Source organism: Peromyscus californicus, unplaced genomic scaffold (genome assembly GCF_007827085.1).
Source record: "Peromyscus californicus insignis strain IS unplaced genomic scaffold, ASM782708v3 Scaffold_4__1_contigs__length_199733344, whole genome shotgun sequence".
Lineage (NCBI taxonomy): Eukaryota > Metazoa > Chordata > Mammalia > Rodentia > Cricetidae > Peromyscus > Peromyscus californicus.
In genome coordinates, this window is record NW_026294562.1 from 121,138,593 (window position 1) to 121,163,621 (window position 25,029).

Sequence of the window (25,029 nt, forward strand, 5' to 3'; positions counted from 1 at the left end):
GGGCAGGTGGTTCCGGGTTGTCTAACAAAGGAGGCCGAACAAGCCATGAGGGGCAAGCCAGTAAATAGCTTTCCTCCATGGTCTCTGCTTCAGTCCCTGCCTTGGCTTCCCTCGGTGGACTGTGGTGAGCCAGGATATGTGAGCCAGAATAAGCCTTTCCTCCCTAAGTTGCTTTGGCCATAATGGTTTATTACAGGAACTCTAATGAAGACATCATGAGAACCAAAGAGCTTCTGGAGGTGGCTTATCACACATGCCCTTCTGAAGAGCAAGCCTGCAGCATGTCTCCCTTCTAGCCCACGTATAAATAAACCCTGCTCATAAAGCTTGCCTTAACTCCTACCCTTGCTCAGCTGAAGTATGGTCAGTACCTGGGGCCAGTGTTCACAAGTTTACCAAAAACTCAAGAACTTCACCATGACGGGCTAACTAAAGGGTCGTTTTGGAGAGCTCAGTGATCCATTTCAGTGTGACCTCAGTCCAAGCACTCACTCACCCTGTCTGCTCTCTGACCTTCCGGCCACACTTGCCTCCAGTCTCCCTGCCTACTCTTGTCAGGGAAGTAGGAGACAGCTGTGGACCTGAGTACAGAGAGGCTTGTAGGACTATTGAAGGAGCATTTTCAGTCTAAAGGAGGAAGCATGGCTTGACCGGAAAACAGTTCTAGGGCTTTAGCTAGCTGACCATTGTGAAATATGAAGTTGGTTGCCTACCTCAAATGAGATCATAGGTGAATATCACTCCATAGGTGTGTTATATACATTATAGCATAATCAAGTATCTTACCAGGCTACCGTCACTTGACTTTTAGATCTTTAGTAGATTTACAAACATAGTAGCATTTAAACTGTGTGTGTGTGTGTGTGTGTGTGTGTGTGTGTGTGTGTGTGTGTGTGTGTATGTGTGTGTGTGTTGCTGAGGAGTGAATAAATGAGCTAAGGGCCTTATATAAGTGTGCTCTACCACTGAGCTACAGCTTAGGAGATATATATCCATCCACCCATCTCCTGAAAACAGAATCTTACTGTGTAGCCCAAGCTGACTTTGAACTTCTCATCCTTATGCCTCAGTTCCCCAGTGCTGGGATTTTAGGCCTGTACTGATATGCCTGGGAAGAAAGAGTCTTAATAAAGAATTTATCCATCAGCTAAAATTCTATTTAAAATCTCAAAAGCAGTTGATTGTATGTAGGCCATTTAGCAAAGAAGGCAGAGTGATAAGGTGTAAAGATTACTGAATGAGGCTCAGAGATTCAGAATTCAAGTTTCCAGGCTGTTGGGCAGGGTGCCACACACCTGTAATCCCAGCACGTAGGTGGCAGAGGCAGGGAGGGGCCTTGGCTGCATAGTTCAGGGCCAGCATGGACTGTGTGAGAGACTGTCTCAAAAACAATTTAACTAACAAAAACGTATTTCTAGCTCTGCCTTCCTGAGAAAACTCACTATCTCTCTGGACCTCGTTCCCGTCTGTAGAAGGACAAGCAGACCCAGCTTGCCCCTGTGGCAGTCCTTGCCTTATTTGTCTAATGCACACTGATAGACCGGCAGCTCCATCCCTACCTTCGTTCCCTGCCCCCCCCCCACCCCCGTTGCAGACTAAAGAGGCCTGTGTGGGGTATAAGAGAGAATCCCAGGGGTCCCTTCTTAGTGTTCTTTGGCTCCCTTCTGCTTCTGTCTCTTGGTTTCTTGTTTTACTGCTGAGATGGCTGAAGTTGCCACGTAAGTGATACTGAATCATGTTATAATCTTGGGTGGTGTTGAAGTTTCAGGCCAGTATGCATTTCTGGCCCTGATGGTCTTCTGTCACTTTTGCCGTTTTAGCCATTCTTTGATCTCTGTTGATCACTGTGTGTACAGCTCCTGAGAGCTGCCTAGATAGAAGGCTTCTGTTTGAGACTGTTGATTGGCGACGCTCTGTGAAGATGCCGGGGTTTTGGCATTGTCAATCAGAACTTTCAAAAGATCTATTTGTGGGCTAAATCTTGATCCCTTGTTACCCTTAAACTTCTGGGCTTAAGCAGGTCTCCTGCCTCAGCCTCTGGAGTAGCCAGAGTTCCAGGTGCATACCACCAGAGCTGGGTTAATATACATATAAACATCCAGATGTGTGTGCATACATGGTGTGTGTGTCTGTTTATCTGTCTTGGGAGTGTTGAAGATCAAACTCAGGGTTTCATGTATGCTAGACAGGAACAGTTTTAAAATGTTAGTAGAACTCATTATATACAAGAATGTCAGTTGGGGCGGTGGTGGCGCACGCCTTTAATCCCAGCACTCGGGAGGCAGAGCCAGGCGGATCTCTGTGAGTTCGAGGCCAGCCTGGACTACCAAGTGAGTTCCAGGAAAGGCGCAAAGCTACACAGAGAAACCCTGTCTCGAAAAACCAAAAAAAAAAAAAAAAAAAAAAAAAAAAAAGAATGTCAGTTGATTAGCACTGGGAGGTAGTGGCACACACCCTTAATCCCAGCACTTGGGAGGCAGAGGCAGGTGGATCTCTGAGTTCAAGGCCAGCCTAGTCTACAGAGCATTTTCTAGGAGAGCCAAGGCTTCATAGATTAATCCTGTCTCAAAACTCCTCCACCCCAAAAAAGGTTAGTACTTAGAAGCCCATACTTTAAGGTATTATAATCATATTTTTCTGTTTTTAATAACTGTATAGCCAGGTGGTGGTGGTGCATGCCTTTAAACCCAGTCCTTTGGAGGCAGAGACAGGCGGATCCCTGCGAATTTGAGGCCAGTCTGATCTGCAAAGTGAGTTCCAGGGCAGGCAGAGTTGTTACACAAAGAAACCCTGTCTCGAAAAAACAAAAACAGAACAAACAAATGAATAAATAATTACTTTGTATAGAAGTATAATCTTAACTTAGAATTATTTTCTATTTTGCTACAGAAATAAAGTATGTCTTGGTTGATTATAAATAAATCATATACTATTGCATATGTATACTTTTAAACTTTACTGTTTATCATTATTATTATTAATTATGATTTTTGAAACAGAGTCTTTCTATATAGCCCTGGCTGTTCTGGAACTCACTGTGTAGAACATGCTTGCCTTGAACTCATAGAGATCTACCTGCCTCTGCCTCCCAAGCACTGAGATTAAAGGCGTGTGTCACCATATCCAGCTTATTTTTTTAAATTTTTTTAAGATTCATTTATTTTTATTTTATGTATATGGGTGTTTTGTCTTTGTAGTACATGTGTACAGTGCCCTCCAAGGCCAGAAGAGGGCATGGATTCTCTGTCAGTGGCCAGGTGAGTGCTGGGAACCGAACCCAGGTTCTCTGGAAGAGCATCCAGTGCTCTTAACCCCTGAGCTGTCTTGCCAGCCCCATACAGGCCTTTAATAATGATAATTCCCTTAACATACAGCTCTCGGACTCAGCTCATTGAATGACCAAAAGTGATTGATAGGAATCCCCATATGTTTGCCAGTGAAGTGAGAAAGATGTGGAATTCTAATTAACCACAAATGTAATGATAGGTCAGCAATGTTGATTATCCGCTGAGAGAGGCAGTGTAAATGTGTCCTAGTGATGAGCGGTTGCAGCTCCAGTGGAGGCAATGTATCCCTCTGGCCACTAGACTTGACTGAATCTAGTGGGAGGGGAGGGGCCCAGCTGCACCAGCTGTGGCTTTCAGAAGTGATATGGTGTGGACACCTGTGTGCTGTCTGTCACCTATGTATGGTCACCTGCACACGAAGAGCCCTCGCCGGGGCTGGGAATGCAGCTCAGTGGCAGAGCGCCTCCCTAGTACCGTGGTGGTGCACATCTGCAATCCAGCACTTGGGAGGTGAAGACAAGAGGCCAGGAGTTCAAAGTCATCTTCAGCTAAGTAGGAGGGCAGCCTGGGCTATATCAGAATCTGCTTAAAAACAAAACATACAAGCAAACACAATACCCAAACCCAGGATATTCCTTCTGTGGAACCCCTCCCACTCTGTCGAATTGTTTCTTCCTTTTTCCTAATAAATCTGGGTGTGTGTGCATATGAACACACACACAGAGGGGTGGGAGAGGTTGATTGCTACCCAAGATCTTGGTCCCTTGGGGGAGTGCTCTGAGAGTATAATACAGTGGGCTATTAGCTCTAGATTTCTTCACTGAAACCCACAACTTGCAGAGGCCTGGTGTTGTAAGCCTGTAATTTGAGCTACTGAGGAGGCTGAGGCAAGAGAATCACAAGTTCAGATGCCAGCCAGAGTAATAATTTAGCAAGACCTTATCAAAAAAATGACAACCACCAAAAAAACTCAACCAGGTTTGGAAATGGAACTCAGTGGTAGGGCGCTTGCCTAGCATTGCAGGGGTGGGGGTGGGGTGGACATTGATGTTAACAGTGCTGTGATTTCAGCAGTCGTTGTTGAAAGGTTCTGCCGTCTGTGTTAGGTGTAGCTCTCCTGCCTTGTCAGCCACTTAATACCTGAGACGCAGGACCAGTTTGCTGCCCTGGTAGATTTGTTTTCCAGAACAATTTGGGAGTTTACTATCCTGCAAGATAAGGAGAGCCTGAGAGCAAGGTTCTTTGCATGTGGACATTCAGTTCCCACAGTAGTTTGAGCTGCTTTGAATATCCACATATCCCCTTTCCTCATAGCTCACCACAGAAACAAAGGAAGAAGTGGCGTTGGCCATCTCCTGCCCACTTGAGTGCTAGCCTCAGCCCGCTCCCTACCTCTGGGGCTCCATGGAATCTTGTTTTTTGGAGCAGGCTCTACTCAGTTTGCCCTCCTGCAGATTGATAACTTAGGGCCAGAATAGTTCTTGTCCCTTGGGTTGCTCCCCAGGCATTTCTCTGTGCTCACCCTCAACAATCAGGTCATCTTGTATGACAGCCCAGCAGCCAGCTCTGGGCTGTTGAGGTCCTTGCTGGCCTCCTGGTGTTAACTTGCACTTTCAGGCTATTGGTAGTGTTTTCGGTTGCTACTAACAACGCCCCGTGCTCCCTCCCTCTGCTCTCTGGTGCTCAGGGGCCCACTTGAGCAGCGCTGGCTCCAGACCCTGACCAGGTTCCTTGGCCAGCCCTCCCTTTATTGTTTCAGAATAAAAGTTATCCCAAACAAACAAAAAGCCATGGAAATACAGCTGAATTTGGGTTTCTCCCACAGTGAGTTCTTGGAATTGTTAGAAATTCTTCCAGATGACTTTTCCACCTCTGTTGCTGCGCTGTGCTGACAATGCTCATCTGCCTTGAGTGATCCTCACTGCACCCCAGATAGCACTGAGGTCTCCTGAGTCTCAGATTCTGGATCCTTACAGTACTCCTCAGAGCTGAGCTGAGGCTCTCCTGAAAGTATATGGCAGCAGTGTGTACAGTCTTGGATTTCTGCCTCCTGGTTCTCTGCTCTCCTCAGTGCAGCTCTTCCTGCTGTCCCTACCGAAGCAGGAGGGTTAGCTACGGGAACAGCGATCCAAACACCAGGGCTCTCAGCAGACATCTGCTCTTCACTTGGATTACAGGCAATAGCTTCAGGGCACCCACTGAACCTCTCCTCCTGTGTCTTTCTGCAGTCCAGGCAGAAGGAACATGCTTTATTTGGGACCTAGCATTCTCACAGCAGGAAGAAAAGGGTATGAGAGTTTGTTTGGACCAGATATCCATTTGCTCCTAAGTCACTGGCCACTGCCGCCTCAAGTCACTTGTCCGCTTACCTCCCCGCTCCACAGACATTCATTCTAGCCTACAGCTAGAGGTGGTGTGGCATGAGCAACAGATGGTGCCTCACTGAGGTCTAGGTCTGTTGAGGGAGATGTAGGGAGGCTTCCTTCCCGTGCTGGAGAAGACACTAACCATGAGAAGGATCTGCAGGGTGACCTTTAGTGGGATGTTTCCCAGTATGCCCTGTCACACGTACATCTTCCCTTCTAATGCCCAGATATATCTGGGACAGAGCAGTCCACGCATAAGGGATCTCATTTCATTTTATTTTGTCTTTATTTTTATTACATTTATTTATTGACTTGTTTATTCATGTGTGCCACGGCATGTATGTGGAGGTCAGAGGACAATTTATGGGAGTCGTTTTTCTCTTTCTACCATGTGGGTCCTGGGAGGATTGAACTCAGGCCATCAGACTTGGTGGCAATTACCTAAACCACATTGAGCCATCTCACTGGCCCCTCATTTTTTTTTTTTTTTAAGACAGGGCTCTGTGTAGCCCTGACTGTCCTGGAAACAATTTGTAGCCCAGGCTGGCCTCAAATTCACAGCAGAGATCCACCTGCCTCTGCCTCCCAGCGCTGGGATTAAAGGTGTGCGCCACCACCGCCGCCTGTCCTCATTTCCCATCTTCACAAGCCTAAATGGAAACTATCATTCCTGTCTTATAGGTAAGAAAGCCAGAGTGACTTGTTAGCAAGAGGAAGCTGTTGAGGCGTCTCTAGATCATACAGTTTTTGAATTACAATGTAGATTGCTGGCTTTATGAGTATTAGAAATGAAGTACTATATGATTTCTGAATTAGTAAATAGAAAGATTTTATATTATGAAATGATGTTAAGTACAAAAATAGATCTCAAAAATATATTCACTGTCTGGGTACAGCGATGCAAAAGTTGTGCACAAGTAAGCTTGAAAAGCAAAGGAAAAAAAAAAGTACTTTCGGGCAGCAGAGTTTAGTTTCTTTTTGATACCTATTTATTTATTTATTTATTTGAAACAGGGTTTCACTCTCTAGCCTAGGTTGGCCTTGAACTCATGGTTCTTCTAACTCTGCCCCTTCAAATTCTGGGGTTACAGGTGCCACCCAACTCAATATTGCATTTTTAAACATTTGTGTGTGTGTGCACGCGTGTGCTTGAGTAAGTGCACACTCGTGCATGCTGCATTTGGGTGTACATTCTGTGGTGCTTGTGGAGAGGTCAGAGGACAGCTTGGTAGAGACGGTTCTTTCCTTTCATCTCTTTGTAGGATCTGGGGGTTGAACCCAGGTTCGAGCTTGCGAGGCAGGCACCTTTACCCACAGAACCATCTTGCTGGCCCAGTAAATACGTTTCAAAATTTTAGCTCTCAGAAGGCAAGAATAGACTGGAAGAACTTGAAGCCATAGTCCCCCCATTCTCTTTTTCCTAATTATGACAGTTTTTATGTATAGTCTGTCTGCTTCCATATTAACACATTGAAGACTGTTTTTGATGTATTCTGTAATTGTGTAGAAACAGCCGCATGGGACATTTTATTTACCTTGACACAAAGCACCAACATGCAATAGTACAATTAGAAACCCGGGCTTTTTGTCTGTTACCAGTCGCTCTGGAGGGTGAGTGGCAACTTCACGGTTAGAGGCCAAACGTTCTTCCTTTCTCTGCAGCCGTCTTTTCATCAAGCTGATAACGTCCGTGGAACCCGCCACCATGGGCTGGTGGAGAGGCCCGCCCGGAACCGCTTCCACCCACTTCACCGACGGGCTGGGGAGAAGCCAGGGAGACAAATATCCTTTTTCACGGTCTGAGGAGAGTGTGCGTTCTGAAATGCTTGAGAACCGCTCAGGATTTATCTCACTGTCATTCTATCTGATCTGTGAGAGGAAGCAATAAAAGTGACTGAGTCCAACACTGTAAACACTTCTGCAGCCAGATTGGGAAAGACCATGGGAGGTGTTTGTGAAAAAACATCGGGAAAGCTCCGTTGACTGGAACAACAGCGCATGAACATGTAATTCTGGCATGTAAGGTATCCTCAGCATTGTCTCCAGAAATCAGCAGTTAAGCTTGACTTGGAATCAACTTAGAGAGATTTAGTCCATCTAGCAAAAAACGGGCAAATTGATGTTTGCATTTCTGTTGACCTGATGACCTGCTTTTGGAACTTTAAGGAGAAATCGCTTAAGATTGTCTATTTGTATAGTTTCAAACTCAGTAAGTGACAAGTAAAATATAAACTTGGTATTTAGGAAAATTCTTTTTTTTCCTTTTAATTTATGTGCATTGGTGTTTTGCCTGCATGTATGTCTGTGTGAGGGTGTCAGATCCCCTTGGAACTGGAGTTACAGACAGTTGTGAGCCACCATGTGGTTGCTGGGAATTGAACTCCAGTCCTCTGAAAGAGCAGCAAGTGCTCTTAACCACTGAGCCATCTCTCCAGCGGTATTTAGGAAAATTCTTAAACAATGATGTGACACCAAACTCTGTGTTGCTAAGTAATAAAGAAAAGGGGCCAGTGAATCCATCTGACAGTTTGATTTAAGTGGTGCTTCTTAGGAGTGGGGCAGGCTGGGGTGGCATCCCGTGAGGCCCCCACAGAGCTGAGGGTTTGGATGCTGTGGGAGAGGGAGAAAGAGCAACCTGCCAGGCGCTTGTCTCACTTCACTCTCTCAGCGCAGGCGCAGGCCGGGGAAGGAGCAGAGAGGCGGGGCGAGTCTCCCTACAGAGAGCTGATTCCTGGCAGTGATGGTAGAGTTGGCTTCACAAGCTTAGAAACCAGGAAGTGGGGGAGGGCACTCATGTTTACTGAGCACCTACCCATGCCAGGCACTGTGCAGGGTAATTTATAAGTCATTTAGTCCTCAGAATTCAATGAATTGTTTATTTTTTTAACCCTCATTTTCCCACGAGAAAACTAGATGTCAGAGTAACTAGCCTGTGACTCATGTAGCCCAGGCTTGTCCACTCAGTGGCAAGGAGAGCCATGTGCTAGAGAATACTCCTGTTCTCCAGGACTCACAGAGGAAGCCCCAACTGTTCTTGCTTTCCAGGCCCCTTGGGTTTTATTCTGTTAGGAAAGTGATCCCAGAGAATACTGATCTCCCCCATCTCCTCTCCAGACACACGGGATTAGATCCACAAAGGTGCAGTGACTTCTAGCTTTGTCTGTAATATGGCTGCTGTCAGGGAAAATGAAAGTGCCAGATGGTCTTGAGACTTCCTTCCTGGAATGAGTGATGACTTCCCATAGAATGCAGAAGGTAAAAGGGAAACACAATGTAGCTAGCACATGTGAGTTACGGAGTGGTACACCAAGCAATTGTTCAAACTGCTTGGAATTCTCTAGCAAAAGACCAAATGTTTTTCTGCCTGATTTAACAACACATGGGCAGGAGAGTATAGCTCAGTGGTAGAGTACTTGCCTAACGGTCTCAAGGCTTTGGGTTCAAGAAAAAATTTTTTCCTGCTAATGTGGCTCAGTGGCTGAGAACCTAGCTTGTATAAAGCAAGCCCTGGGTTCAATTCTCAGCATGAAAAAGAAATGGAGGGGAGGGGAGGAGGGGAAGAGGGGTAAAAAGGAGAGGGGTGGGGAGAGGAAGAGAAGGAAGGAGAGGAAAAGGAATGGAGATTGAGGCTTGAGGGTTAAGTAAGAAGTCGGGTGTGGTAGGTCCATTCATTAAATGTGTATTCATGGAGACTCTTCCTGGACCAGGCGATGTCTTGAGGACTGGGGACAAAGTGATGAATAGATGTCATCCCTGTGTTCTTGAGTTACAGTCCTTTGGGAGACGACCGACAGCTAAGAGGCAAATAATAATAATTAATTAAGGAAAGTAACTTCAGGTCATGCCTTAGCTACTTTTCTATTGTTGTGATAAGACGCCATGACCAAGACAGCTCATGGAAGAAAGAGTTTATGGGGGACTTGGAGTTTCAGAGGGTTAGAGATTGTGACCGTCATAGTGGGGAGCATGGCAGGAAGCAGGCGTGGCGCTGGAGCAGTGACTGAGAGCTCACATCTGGAGACACAACCGCAGAGCAGAGAGAGCTAACTGGGAATGCCTTATGAAACCTCAGAGCCCACCCCCATAACACCTCCTCCAACAAGGCCACAACTTCTAACCTTTCCCAAATAGTTCCAACTGGGGACCAAGTATTCAAACGTATGAGGCTGTGGAGGCCATTCTCATTAAAACCACCGCAGATGGTAATACGCAAGAGTTCCAGTTTCCAAAGAAACGTTCTGGCGAAGGGAACAGAATGTATAAAGTTCCAGAAGGGACTACGCTGCATGTTCAGAGAACCTGTCTCTTTGCAGGTACTATATCCTGAGGATGACCCGACTCTGAATCAGCCTGTTAAGAGTGTCAACAAGGCTTGCCAGCTCCGAGGGAAAGGAAAGGAAGGAATATACAGAGAAAGGTGTTGAGCTTCCGGAGGGATGAGTCTGATTCACTGATCAGGAGCCATTTCTCTGTGGTCAACTTTTAAGTCCTTAATTTGGATTCTGGGCCTGGGCATCTGCTGATGTAGAGAAAGTTCACTAGTCTAGGGGTATCCACCAGTGAACTCTGGGGTCCTGTTTGAGGGGTCAAAACACTGTGAGCATCAAGTGAAAACAGGATGCTTTTACATCTCAGGTGGTAACTTATTCGGAATTTGGAGGGAGACACCTGAGTCGTTCTTTGTTTTCCTGGCCGGCATTCTGTTGGCTGTGAAGTAACTCACTTTAAACTGTTGCCTTTCATGTTTGTCTATAGTACCAGTCTAATTTTTAAAAGTTATCTCTTATGTATATGGATGTTTTGCCTGTGTGTATGTCTGTGCACCATTTATGTGTATGGTGCCTATAGAAGCTAGAAGAAGATGTGAGGTTTCCTGGAATTGTAGTTACAGACAGTTGTGAGCTGCCATGTGGATGCTGGAAAGCAAACTCAGGTTCTCTGAAAGACCAGCCAGTGCTCTTAACCCCTGAGCCATCTCTCCAGTCCCCAAGTTTTGCCATTTTAAAAGCCAGAAAACTGGTTTCAACCTTTGTTGATACAAACAGAAGAAAAAAATGTATTCAGAATTCTTTTATTGCAGTTGTTTCTTAGCGTGGGTATTGTTTAGGGTAGGCAGTCTGCTAACAAGGGTTTGGTGCAGGGCTACAATGGTCACAGATAAAATGAACATTGTTCAGCAAATTCACCAGCTTCCTTCCCGAGTGGGCAGCCACGCCCGCAGGGCTCAGGCCCAGGAGACTCCTTCTGCAGCAGGCCATGCTGTTGGCAGGCATGGTTGCCTCAAGGCCAGGGCATTGCCACTTGCAGGCAAAGTAGAGGCACCACAAAGGCTACTCTTGGCCTGGGGAGCTCAGTCTAGAAAATGATGCCTGTTTGCCACAGGCCATGCCTTCAGCACCCCCACCCCGGCTTCCCAATGGTCGTAGACTTGCTCCGTCTCAAAACACTATTTGTTGAGTTTCTGGATGATTTTCTGATCTGTAGGTAATGTGTTAGAAAATGCCATCTTCTGAGAGAGGTGTGTTGTTGTGAAAGGAAGAAAACCAGTGTTTAGACCGTTCCCCAGCAGAACTGAGACCCTGGCCTGAGCAGCCCTGAAACACATGCCTGAGGAACTGACAGGAACCTCTCCTCTGCAACCAGCCTTGGCTCATCTGCTCACAGCAGGATGGAAATTGTAGAACGTGGGACATTGTTCCTTGAATTCATAGCCTGTTAAGTCTGAAAAACACTGTGTCCCCTCCCACACACACACACCTGCTCTTGGAGTCTCATGATACATAGTGGGGTTCTGAGAAGCTCTGGAGTTAATAGATGTCTGTCTTTATGGGTTTTCAAAACCTATGTGACCTCAAAAACCCACCCCTTACCTAACATTCCTATCCAAAGGCAGGGAAACCTTGGTCCTTTAGAGTTTAAGGCAGAACATTCCCGATTTCGTAATGTCCCACGCAGCCCGCTGCCCCCTCGCATGTGCAGAGACTCAGAAAGGTCTCCTCCATTTCTTTTCAAACTTGACTCGAGGACCGGCGAAGTGGTTCCGCAGCTAAAGGGCTCGCCATGCATGCTTAGCAGCCTGAGTTCCACTCCCAGAACCTACGCAAGATGGATAGAGAGAATTTACTCCATCAGTTAACCATGCGCCTTGGCGTGGTGCCCCTCCCCATCATGCACATGCTCATGTGGACTAATAATTTAAAATTTTTGTTTTGATACATTCTTTTTATAGGAGCATATTTGGGCTGAACATGGTGACTTACACCTGCAATTCCAGTGCTCAGGAAGCCGAGACAGGAAGATGATTGCAGTTCAAGGCCAGCCTGGACTATCCAGTGAATTCAAGGCCAGCCTGGTCTAGAATGAGACCCTATCTTAGGAAGGGAGAAAAAACAAAGAAAAGAAGGCCGGGCAGTGGTGGTGCACGCCCTTAATCCCAGCACTTGGGAGGCAGAGGCAGGTGAATCTCTGTGAGTTCAAGGCCAGCCTGGGCTACAGAGTGAGTTCCAGGAAAGGTGCAAAGCTACACAGAGAAACCCTGTCTTGAAAAACAAAAAAACAAAACAACAACAACAAAAAAAAAAAGCAAGAAAGGAAGGAAGGAAGAAAGAAAAGGAAAGAGAAATCAGGGAACAGGGAAAATAGAACAGCAATAACGATATAGTACAGACAATGGGACAGACTCAAATAGTTTCCTTCTCTTAGACAGAGAAGCCTGGCTTCTCAACTTTCCATGCTCAGTCCCATCCTTGCTAAGCTCAGAGTCACACCAGCATCCTTCCTCCCTGAGTCCCTGCAGTCAGCAAGGTTAAACTGAGCTCAATCCATGGACAGGGGCCATGTACCTTTGATTTTTAACTATCCACTGAATTAGATGAGATAGAAGTAAAGGAGAGAGCCCATAGGTCACATCTTCTAGCTTCTTTTACCTCAATCTAGTCACATGAAGAACAGCCAAGATTTACTACATTTTCATGTTCTAAGTGCTTATTAGGCAGGTTAAAATGCAAACTCACTAGCCCTCAACATTGAGGCAACAAGTACTGATTATTGTGTTACTATACCATCATATTCTAGTACTGATTATTGTGTTACTATACCATCATACTCTAGTACTGGTTACCGTGTTACTACACCATCATATTCTAGCTTAAGTGGCCAATACTTTGTGATGGGACTTAATGATTTTTTTTTGAGGCAGGGTTTCCCTATGTAGCCCTGGCTGTGCTGGAACTCACTATGTAGACCAGGTTGGTCTTGAACTCACAGAGATCTGCCTACCTCTAGATTGCCCAAGTGCTGGGATTAAAGGCGTGTGTCACCATGCCCAACTGGGACTTCATGATTTTAAGGCTGGCAGTGTACTTGAAAAACCATGCTAGACATCTGCTTTATGAATTGAACTTCTGTAAGCAGAGATTCATCAAATTTTCAGAAGAAAGGCAGATAAGCACAGGCTGTGAAACTCAGTGTCTCCTCCCTACAGGCTTTGCCAACTCCAACACTGATATACTCATGTTTCATGGGCCTCTTACTCCTCATCACCTCTGCCTCTTTTCTCTCTTTCCGGGGATCTACCCTGAACTTCATAGACACCAAGCCTGATCAGGTTGAGGAAAGGTCGGTGTCTATGGACTATATCTCTGTCTTGTTGTGTTGGCTCAGAGTCAGATTACGAAATAAGGTAATGAGACATGACAAAGAAAACAAGTTTGTGGAAGACAAACCTAGCAGTTATAGTGCTCTTCTTGGCAAAGGAAGTCATTAAGATCCCATTACTACCCACATTTCTCTAAGTCCATGTTTTGTATTCACTTGAGATGCCTACCTGGGCCTCCATGGCAGGTCCCCACTCCATTAAGACTCCATTTTTTTCCTGAGCCTAAGCAGGTGGCACTTTCCTTTCTAGGCTCCATCTTCTGAGAATACCCCGAGTACATGTTTTCTCTTTTCTGGGTCCCATGGTGCCAGTTCACCTCCTCCCAAAAGGCCGTGTGGCTTGGTACAGTCTGAAGCTTTGGTCAGTGGGTGGTAGGTTTGACCCCGGCCTGCCATGCCAGCTGTGGGATTATGGATCTCTCAGTTCTTCTAGGACTGAACCTCTGTCTCTTTAGCCATAAAATGGTTATCATGTCATCTGCCTCCTAGAACTTTTAAGATTGTAGGGGAGCTGCCAGGTGATGGTGGCACACACCTTTAACCCCAGTACTGGGGAGGCAGAGTTTGAAGGCAGCCTGGTCTACAGAGCAAGTTCTAGGACAGCCAGGGAATCTCTCTCTCTCTCTCTCTCTCTCTCACACACACACACACACACACACACACACACACACACACACACACACAAGAATACAGGGAACATGAATCTGCTTAACACAAGCCTGGCACACAGTAGGTGCTTATTATCTCCATTTTCCTATTTCTGATATCTTAATGTATACCTCGCATATTCTATACTATTTCGTCCTCAAATATAAGAAATAAAGATTTCGAATAAAAAGCAGTATTGGTGATGGTTAAGTGTGTATGTGATCCAGTCAGTGACATAGAGACAAAAAGAGTGGGTTTGGCGATGGCAGTGAGAAGTGAGCCAGGTCGGCGAGGAGGCTGTATGTACCAGAGAGAACAGGAGAGGGACCCGGCACTAGCAGAGGCAGAAGAGTAATCGTGGTAGTGGAGCCCAGGCCAGAGAGGGGAGGTGAGCGAAGCCCAGGGCTCTGCAGCCACACTGTGGGGTGAGATCTCAGACCAGAGAGACGGTGAGGGAAGCCCAGGGCCCTGCAGCCACACTGTGGGGTGACATCTCAGACCAGAGAGAAGGTGAGGGAAGCCCAAGACCCTGCAGCCACACTGTGGAGTGACATCTCAGACTAGAGAGAAGGTGAGCGAAGCCCAGGGCCCTGCAGCCACACTGTGAGGTGACATCTGCTGTGAAGTCTGATTAGTCTTTCAGCAAGAGAGAATATTGGAAAGTGGGTTTTTTAAGATTGATTTGTATTATATTTAAGTAAATATGTATGGGGGAGGAGTATGTGCATATAAGTACAGATTCCCGAGGAGGCCAGAGACATTGGATCCCTTGGACCTGGAATTCCAGGTGGTTGTGAGCTGCCCATACTTAACTATTTAGCCATTTCTCCAACCCCCCTTTTAAATGAATTAATTCTTTATTTCTTTTAGAGACAAGGTCTCACTCTGTAGCCCTGACTGGCCTGGAACTTACTATGTACACCAGGATAGCCTTGAACGCACAGAAATAAGCCTGCCTCTGTCTCCTAGAGTGCTGGGATCAAAGGCATGTGCCCCCACACCCAGCTTTTTAATTTCTTTAAGCAGGAGAATAACAGTATTTAAAATACCTTGAAACAGTCCTCTAAGTGCAAGTCACCAAGTCAACACCGACAGCTCTGCTGTACTCAGTGTGTAGTAAACATTCCATTGTCTTTCCATGTGTTTGGAATGGGTCCTGAGATGCGCTCCACCCAATAAGCAACATAGAATCTAGGAAACAATGCCTTTTACACCAGGAATTTACATCCACTTCAAGTCTAATACAGTTCTTTTTTGATTTAGAAGTAACATGAACTCACCTTAATTTTGAAAAAGAAATTTTTTTAAAGATATATATGGCTATAAATGCCTGTAATCTCAGCAGTCATGAGGCTGAAATGGAAGGATTGCTTTGAGTCTGAGGCTAGCCTGGGCTACATGATAAGTTCTAGGCCAACCTAGGCTACTTAGTAAGTGCTTGTCTTAAAAACAAACAAACAAAGCCTCCCCCAAACAAACTCAAAAGGGAAGTGCATCCCCCCAGCCCTGGGGATTGAACCCCGGGCCTTACACATGCTAGACAAGTGATCTGCCACTGAGCTATAGCCCCATGACTTCTTGTTTTTACTTTGTTTGAGAGAAGGTCTCACTAAGTTGCCAACTCTGGTCTCAAGCTTGCCGTATTCCTGCCTCAGTCTCCTGAGGAAAAAGGAAGCATATCACTGGAACCCAAGGGCTGTGGCCAGGAGTCTCTATGATATCATTACGACTGGTGTTGACTTCTTGCATAGACAAGCATTCTGGAGCCACCTGGACCCAAATACCTCATGAAAAGCCACCTGGAAAGTACTCTCCTTGGTCCTGTTTGTATCTCGAGCCTATCCCAGAGCCAATTGCTGTTTGAGGTGAATTAGATACCTTGACTAAAACTAACTGGGCCTGAGTCCATCCATCCCATGAAAAAAGGCACCTGTATAGGATGGCCTTAGCAGTGCTTGTAATGCAGGTAGATGAAGTTCGTGAAAACAGATGTTGGACAGGACACACACACACACACACACTCGAGGCGGGGGAGGGAGGAAGGAGGCCCAGTGGGCAGAGTACTTAGCATGTAAACTTGAGGACCTGAGTTTGATTCCCCAGAACCCATGTGAAAGAACAGGATATGGTGACCCCTGCTTATAATGAGAGCACTGGGGCTGGAGAGATGGCTCAATGGTTGGGAGCCCTGGCTGCTCTTCCTGAGGACCCGGGTTCAGTTCCCAGCACCCACATGGCAGCTCACACCTGTCTGTAACTCCAGTTCCAGGGGATCGGACACCTTCATACCAATAAAAATAAAAATAAAAAATAAAGTTTAAAAAAAATAATGAGAGCACTGGGCAGGCAGAGACAGGCAGATCCCTGGGGTGGGCTGGCCAGTCAGCCTTACCAGCACAGCAAGCTGCAGGCCAAAGAGAAGCTCTGTCTCAGCAAACAAGGAGCCAGCCATGGTGGTGCAAGCCTTTCATCTTAGCTCTTGGGAGGCAGAGGCAGCACTTGAAGGCCAGCGTGGTCTACATAGAAAGTTCCAGAACAGCCAGAACTACATAGGGAGACCCTGTCTCCAAAAACCAAGATCAAACAACAGCAAAATACCAAGGTAGATGGCTTCTGAGGAATGGTACCTGAGGATGACTCCTGACCTCCACAGACATACACCTGTACACACACACATTTACACACACACACACACACACACACACACACACACACACACACACGTGCACATACACAACACAAAAAGAAAAGGAACACCACACACGAGTCTGGTGAGAACACTGGTTAAAGCTGGAGGCCTGGGGCCGGGCGGTGGTGGCGCACGCCTTTAATCCCAGCACTCGGGAGGCAGAGCCAGGCGGATCTCTGTGAGTTCGAGGCCAGCCTGGGCTACAAAGTAAGTTCCAGGAAAGCTACACAGAGAAACCCTGTCTCGAAAAACCAAAAAAAAAAAAAAAAAAGCTGGAGGCCTGGAACTGGTGAGAATGTGTGGACGGGGTGCCCCATCGGGTGTGGAGAGTGAGAGCCAACCTCCAGTTCAGTTTCTTAATTCTGCTTCAACTCCCCATAAATTTTGTTTTCCTTTATTGAAATTTCTACTTTGATGGAAATACTTTTGCAGCCAGTTACTCTTCGCAGCCCCTGGATGAGAGCTGGCCCAGGTAAGAGAGCTATGTGTTTTGTTTTGTTTTGTTTTATGGAAGTATTTTTTTATTTATGTATTTTTATTTTGTGTACATTGATGTTTTTCCTGCATGTCTGTCTGTGTGAAGGTGTCAGATCCCCCAGAACTGGAGTTACAGACAGTTGTGAACTGCATGCAGATAGTGGGTGCTGGGAATTGAACCCAGGTCCTCAGGAAGAGCAGCAGTGCTCTTTCCCACTGAGCCAGCTCTCCAGCCCATTATAGAAGTATTTAACAGATAGGAGAGAACCTCTTTTTAACTATCTTGAATGCTGTTTTAGACTTATTTATATATTATTTTAGTTTTTTTCAAATATTGGAGTCAAGGTCTCTTGTAGCTCAATCTGGCCTCAAATTTGTGATGTAGCCAAGGATGTCCTTGAACTCCTGATCCTCCTGCCTCTGCCTTTCCAATGCTGGTATTAGAGACAAGTTCCACTATGTTTTTGTTGTTGTTGGTGGTGGTGGTGGTGGTTTTTGTTTTTTTGTTTTTTTTTAGGCAGGGTCTCTCTATGTAGCCCAGGCTGTCCCAAGTACCTGGCCTAGCTAGAAATTTTCAGCATCAAATTTTGTTTTATCTCATACGATGTAAGTCTTGAGCTGGGGGTGGTGGCATATACCTGCAATCCTGGCACTTAAGAGTCGAGAATCACAAGTTTGAGGCTAGCCTGGGGAACTTAGTGAACTCCAGGTAGCCTAAGCTATGAAATGAGTCCCTATCTCAGATCACGACAACATCAAAAAATCTCAGCCTTTCCATGGATAATTCTGAGCTTGTAAGAAAATAGAGAATAAAAATTACTTAAGCAAATCTAGATTCAAATAAAAATGCATTGGGAAAACATTTACCAACAGAGTGTCTGATTTGGTAGTCTTATGATAGACATGAAAAATAAACTCTTTCTGTGGCATTTCTTAGCCAGTTACTGAAAGGAATGCAAGACTCCTGACTTGAAAACGTAAGCAGTGAATTTGGCTTCGAGTCTGTGACTATGTCTTCTATCTGGTATAATGGTGACTCGTCATACCAGTAACAGAAAGAGGACTACCTCTGTTGTGTATGTGCATTACTTCACACCTCCTTGTCAGACTTGGGAGATTCTTCAAATGGATGGATCTCCAGGAAAAGTGGCCCACAGCTCTAATCCCAGAATTTGGGAGGCTGAAGCAGGAGGATTGCTGTGAGTTCAAGGTCAGCCTAGGATACAGTGTGAGACCCTGCCTCAAAAAAAAAAAACAAAAAAAAAAAAACCAAGAAGATGTTAAAAAACAAAAAGAAAGAACTCTCTGAGCTTCAACTCTCAATTTTTTTCCTCATTGATTCTTTGGGCAAATACTGACTGAGCCCTCATCATGGATAATGTAGTCTGGATCCGAGAAAGGAGGTCAGGATGGCCAACACTAGCCCCACCTCAAGCAGGTTTTCAGCCTCCTCAGAAGTCCTGAGTTTCAAGTTTGTAAGATAATACAGTATTGTATTTTAAGTCAGAAAGGGCAGATCTCCAAATGGATGTGCTTTATCCCAGTATCCCAGAAGTGTCTTTTGCTTCTCAGAGCCCTAGGCTTGGTGAGGTGAATATTTTCATAGGATGATTTGCAGTATATTGCTCTCATGACCTTCCATATGAGAGAGCAGAATGTTCACATCCAGGATTGCCAAAGCAGCCCTGCACACACACTCAAGGTACATGATGAGGGGTAACTTAATATACTGGAATAAGACCTACTGTCCCTTGGAGAGGGAAGTCATTCTTTCTTTGACCAGTTCCAGCCAGCATCCAAGTGTGCCCAGCTGGCTGATGCTGTGCTATGGATTCGAAGCAGTTATCCTGGAAATCAGAGCTGTTGCTCCTGAGAGGTTCCTCAGTCTGGCCTCCTCTCCACAGTGGTGAGCAGAGTGAGGCCTGGGCATCTTAGGGAACTCTGGGCCTATCTGACTAGTTTAGAAGAGCCAGCTAGCAATCACTCTTTGGTCCCATAGCTTAAGCTTTTTCTCTTTTTATGCCGTTCTGGTTTCTAAAGGCAACAGCCTCCTTGGAAAGAAGAAAAGCATCCTGGATTCCGGCTGACATCTGCACTTAACAGGTATGTGGACTGTTCCATAGTAGAAGTACATTTTCAAGAAGGAGACGATGGGTTTGGCCAGGTAGTCCTGCATGTTATCCCTCTGCCCAGTTTGTTTATATCAGTTGTGTTTATATGAAGTGATAAAGAAAAAAAAACATTGAATGTGTAGGAAATGGTGTGATAAAAACATGAAGTCTGGAGGGGACCACCAGGGTGTGCTTCTGACCATGTGATCCTGACCAAGTCACTTCTGACTGCCTTGGTTAGTACATATGAACATGGAGGTGGTAATTGTCCCCATGATGGCATTGATTGGCTGTGAGGATTAAGTAGGATGCTACATGGAGGCATAGTACAATAACCACCAACTGCTCTCGAGGTTGCTTCCCCGGGCCATTGTTCAGTCCTGACCAAAAGGATGAGTGGCCTTTTCTGCTTTAAGAGGACAAATGAGTTTCCCCAGAAACCTTGGCTGATATGCAGAAGGAACTGGAATTTGAAAAACAACAACGAAAGACTTGAGTTGGGCATGGTGGCTCAGGCTGTAATCCCAGTTCTCCTGAGCTGAGAGGCAGGAGGACTTCATGTTCAAAACCAATATGGGCTATGAAGCCGAACCTTGGAAACTAATTTAGAAATTAAAAATCTTGCGGGTGAGAGGAAGTTGTAAGCAGTTTCCGTCTTGATCGGCATCCTGCCGTCTCGTTTCTTCTCTCCCCCTTCATATGCCATTCCATGGCCAACTAGACAAAGCTTCTCTCTCTGAATGCCCGAACAGTAAAAGGCCAATGAGGGGCTTAAAAATAATAACCACAACGTGATTAACAAGATTAACCATAATTTTTCTACATGGTCTAGTAGCCAGTCTACATTCCCATTTTCCTTATCTCTCTCTGTGTTGGACTGATGTTTTCCGGGTTTCTGTGACTCTGAAGGAGCCAGGAGCCCTCGGGGCACACACTGTTGCTGCAGCATCCCAAGAGTCCTTCCCTTGACGCCTCTTCCCTTCTCTGAAGCCACGTGGCATAAGTCACATGAAGCTGATGCCTGGAGCAGAACATGAAGAAGCATTTTAGGCTGACTTGAAGTTGCTCATGTGCCCCCTTTATGACAGTTTGACCTTTGGATGGGATAGATAAATCGTTGTTGTCTTTTGGAGCTGAAGTTGTGCATACACTAGAACTCTCAGAGAGGATTTGAAATACTTGCTATCCCAAACGTTTGCTTAGGACTATTTTACACTGTGAAAAACCCACCAAAGCACTGAAAGGGCATTTCTTTATGTGAGGATACCCATTGATACTCAGCTGCTTCTGATGGAAACCTAACAGAGATGTGAAATGTTCCCCTTGGTGCATTTCAGCATAGCACTAATAAGCTTACTACATGCCAACATAAATAATACCTTTTAAAAAAGATACCCAATAGCATTTTCTAAAGCAAACAAAATATCCAGAGACTAGTTGATTCTTGTACCTCTGGCAGCCGTAGTTAGTGCCTGCGTTCAGTCTGTTCAGTGCGTAACAGTGCACAACTTCTGGAAAGCCCTGCGCTGCCGTCCGAGGGTGAGAATGAGGAGGCATGGTGGTAGGATTTTCACCTTGCATTCTCCCTGAGAAGGCTTGAGGACCGCTGCTTTGGCTGCTTTTCCACATAGGCTCAGGAATTCTCAGGAAGCCTCGTGCAGCCTCAGTTTGGCCTGGCCACAGCCCGTCTTTTGAGATGCAGAGAGGGAAGGGATGGTCTCACGGAAGCTGTGAATCTGAGGCCAGCCTTGCTGAAATAGTTCACTGTGCCATTAGCATCCTAGTGAAAGACTATCCAAGCACAGATTAAACTCTTTTTGAACATGTGGTGGTCCTCAGGTGCCTTCTTGGTGTAAAGGACTGCAGGTAGGTCCTGATCCTTTATTATATGGATGTTTATAAGTCGATTATTCTCATCTTCTCTCCTGTTCGTAATATTTAGGGAAAAAAAAACTGCATTTCACTGAGGAAAAAAAATGGATTTTCAGCCAGACTCTCTCCTCCCCTCCTTAGGACCAATTCTGATTCTGCTCTTCACACCAGTGCTCTGAGCACCAAGCCCCAGGACCCGTATGGAGGAGGCGGCCAGTCCCCCTGGCCTGCCCCATACATGGGTAAGCCACACAGGCCCGCTAACAGGGCCTGTGCTTTCTCCTGCGCTGTAGAAACCGAGAGGAAAGCGTATGCGGTGCATGCCTCTCCCCAGTTGGGTGGTCTCCAGAGAAGAGCTCCCAGCAGGGGAAGTGTGTGTGCTCACGACACAGTTAGGATGCACCCCTGCCTTGCTTCTTCCATGGCGCCCGCTTCCCTGTTGGCACCTCTCGGCTCCTGAACTTCCTCCTCCCTGTAGCAGCCGCCCTGCTCTAGACACGCCTCATCCTGTGCACAGGCTCCTGCGGTAGCAGTCGGGATGGTCTTGGTCCTAGCTTACATCCTTGCAGTCTGACTTTGTTGGGTTCTCCAAGGCCTTCTTTTGTTACTGATCCGACCAGGTTGGAGGAAGTGGCTTCACTTTGTGGGTCCATGGACCTTGTATGGTTGAACCTGAGGATGAGGCAAACACCCCCGCCCCTGGGGCCAGCAGAGCTGATGCAGACAACCCCTATGAACCCCTATGGGAGGAGTAATCAAGACGGGCTGGGGAGAGTCAAGGGGAAGACCTTTCTGCAGGAAGGCGTGTCCCAGAGAACAAGGCACGGGAGAGGAGCAGAATTGGAGCCAAGTACCGTCACCTGCTCCTTGGTCTCCATTTCTTCTCAAAACACTGGTTTTCTCCCCTGTGGGCGAGAGAGAGTCTGAAAGAGAAAGGCCCGGAACCGGGAGAGGGCAGACGCATGCCACCTCTGCTTCCATTGCTAGCCCCCCCCCCCCCCCCCCCCCCCCCGTCTGTTCCTCATGCTCTCCTGCTGAAACCATCCGGACACTTCCCTTCGAGGCCTTTTTTCTGGCTTTCCATGAGCATACTTCCTGTTCCCCAGCCCACCCCTCACAGCTGTGTGAACTCGCTGGGTCCTGCTGCTTCAGCCTTTCCCCACGTCTTCCTCTCCTACCCAGCCACACTGCCTCGGGGTGAAAGCCTCAGCCGTGTCTGCACTTGTGGAGCCTTTCATCAGCGGTCCGGAGCTGTCCGGAGCTACCCCTGTCCTCCACTGTCCCAAGCTCCTACACACCGGTGCTGTGACTACTGCCCCTTCATGGGGAGTGCTTCTCTCCCTCTGCTTAGGGTGAATTTCTTGAAGGCGCTATCTTAAAAGTCTTGTCCTAGCCAACACCTGACGCAGTGCCCAGTAGAGGCAAGCTTGCTGCTGGAGAAGTGAGGGGAAAAAAAAAATCACACAGTGCTGAGTACTCTCTAAAACTCACTCCAGGTGCTCACATCTAACCTGCACCCACAGTGGGGGTGCTTCATTCAGATACTTCCCAAGCACATCTTTCTGGGCCTTCTAATCTAGAAAGAACACAGGTTTGAATCATCTTTTCCATATACAGGTTGACTTTGAGTGTAAGGACTGGCTTAGATACTAGCTTTTCCCGTTTTCTTCACAGTGTTGGTTTATTTAAAGCCTAAAATGTCTGTTCCTTCCAAGGAGAGCCATTCATGGTCTTACTTCCTTGCATATAGTAGGGATAGGATTTGATAGTAATTATTACTGTGTTTGTTCCCTTGGTGCAGTTCATTTGCTGAAATGACTCTTTGTAAAGCCTGGGAGCTTTGGAATTGGTCAGGGACATCTGCTGTATTTCCACACATGGGAATATGAGAGGGAAGTTGGCAGGGAAGTTGGAATTGGAGATGGGTCACTAAACAGTGCTTAGAGAAGTGGGGTGTGTGGGAAGTTAGCGGAGATTGGCTTCAGGACAGGTAGAGATGGATATGTATAAACAAAGCCTTAAAAAGCAGAGACTAACCAGTGGGGTGCCTGTGCACACAGCAAGGCCTTTGTCACCCTGACTGGGTGCCAACTAGCCTCACGTGATCTTCCCTGGAGCCTTGGTGTTGCCCTCTGTGCTGAGATTATCCTTTTCTAGAAGGGACTAATGGCCTGGAGAGGACAAGGGAACCATTAGTAGTTGAAGGAGCATTTGCGCTCCCATGTAAAGAGGAATGGAATTGAATGTCTCCTGTAAGAGGGGAGAAGGGAGCTGTCAGCGGGTGTGAGGCTGAGGATGAGAGGCTGAGGAGCAATCAGACCCTGCTCGGGAGCAGCAAGAAGGAAGTGGAGGAAGGCGTGAGGCCTGGACAGGGCTCCTGGGCTGTCTTGGGAACTTGGGTGGGCTCTCCTTTTCAAGTCAGTGTTGGAAATCGTGAGCCACAGTATCTGCCAGCTGCAGAAGGTGGGCCAGCCCCCAGCATGGATGCCTGCACTGTGAGCCTGCTTCTGCGGTTGCCTCCATATCACAGAACTCAGAAACACGTCCAAATATGGATGTGTTTACATGGGAAAGCCAGTGTGTTTAAAATATTATTCAAGTCTCCAAGGATGGGAATTATTTCTGGGGAATTATATTTGTTGGTGGGAGCTATTTTAAATGGTTTTATGTATTTTCCCCCTGTAATTCATTAAAGTTTTTCATTTTCTTTCCTTTTGGATTTTAAAAATACCAACTAACTTCACAAAAAAAGTATTTCTTTTTATAGGACCCACCAAATAAAGTAAAGATTTTAAAAGTGATGGGAAAATATAACCAAAGCCCAGAACTAGATTCTGTAGTAGGAATAATAATAATGGCCCTTTCCTGGGAATCTTTGCTGAGCATAGTGACGGAGGCCCGTCATCGTTGTTGTTACTGGGAGCAGATGATGAGGGAGTGCCTGCTCTAGCTACAGGAGCCGTCAAGTATATGACCCATTTGCCAGCTCAGTTTGTATCCCCAGGAAGCAAAGCTGTTAGTCTGATACATGGTACTTTTCATGATGGTTATTCAATTAAATGACAATTAGACATAAATGATATGAAGTTGTAAATGACAGGAATAAACTTTTATGCAACCAAACAGGGTTTTTATCATTTCTCTCTCTTGTTGAATTACCCATTCCCCTGGTACCATGTGCAGTTTAATTACTGTTTCATATATCCATGTGGGTGGATCAGCACAATGTGACACTTGCCCTGTCCCACAGCTTGGCTTTATCTCCAAACTGTCCTCCTTCATAGTAGCATGTAGAAAAAGCTAAAGTGGCCCTTGTTCTTCAGGGAGCAGCTAGGAGCCGAGGGCAGAGTGTAGCCTGTGACTACAAACCGCCATCGCTGAGGACTGTAGTCCCTTGAGTCTCCTCTGAGGGGTGGAGATGTGATCTGTAGCTCAGTGACCCTTCAGGCAGCACTAAGCTCTGACTCACAGTGTAAGGAGACGGTTTAAAGTCAAGTAGCCACAGGAGAGCTAAGCCTGCCAGTGACACCTGTCTCCCTGACACAGACACCTCTGCTGGGCAAAGACTCAGCAGGCGAAATACTTACCATGCCAACATGAGAACCTGTGTGTAGATCCCCGGAATCCATGTAGAAGCCAGATGTTGCCGTGTGCACCTGTAATCTGAGTGCTTCTATGGGAAGGTCTCCAGTTCGTGGGCCAGATAGTCTGGAGTATGCAGCAGCAAATGAAAAGAGACCCTGACTCAAAGAAGGTGGAAGTTGAGGAAGGACCAACACCCAAGGATGTCTTCTGACCTCCACATGCACATGCATCATGGCTCACACACACACACACACACACACACACACACACACACACACACACACACACACCAGGGTACCAGGGGGAGGAATAAAATAAAATATAAAAAACAAAACAAA

At 46.4% G+C, this 25,029-nt stretch overlaps 1 protein-coding gene across 2 annotated transcripts in view; it reads left to right on the forward strand.

The window, feature by feature from the left end:
* Crtc3 (CREB regulated transcription coactivator 3) overlaps window positions 1-25,029 on the forward strand; it is a 111,535-nt gene that overhangs the window by 56,635 nt on the left and 29,871 nt on the right. For both annotated transcript variants that reach the window (XM_052760866.1, XM_052760865.1), the window contains exons 3-6: window positions 7,316-7,435; window positions 17,057-17,118; window positions 19,164-19,226; window positions 21,248-21,348. In XM_052760866.1, coding sequence (XP_052616826.1) covers window positions 7,316-7,435; window positions 17,057-17,118; window positions 19,164-19,226; window positions 21,248-21,348 — 346 coding nt within the window. The remainder of the gene's footprint in view (window positions 1-7,315; window positions 7,436-17,056; window positions 17,119-19,163; window positions 19,227-21,247; window positions 21,349-25,029) is intronic.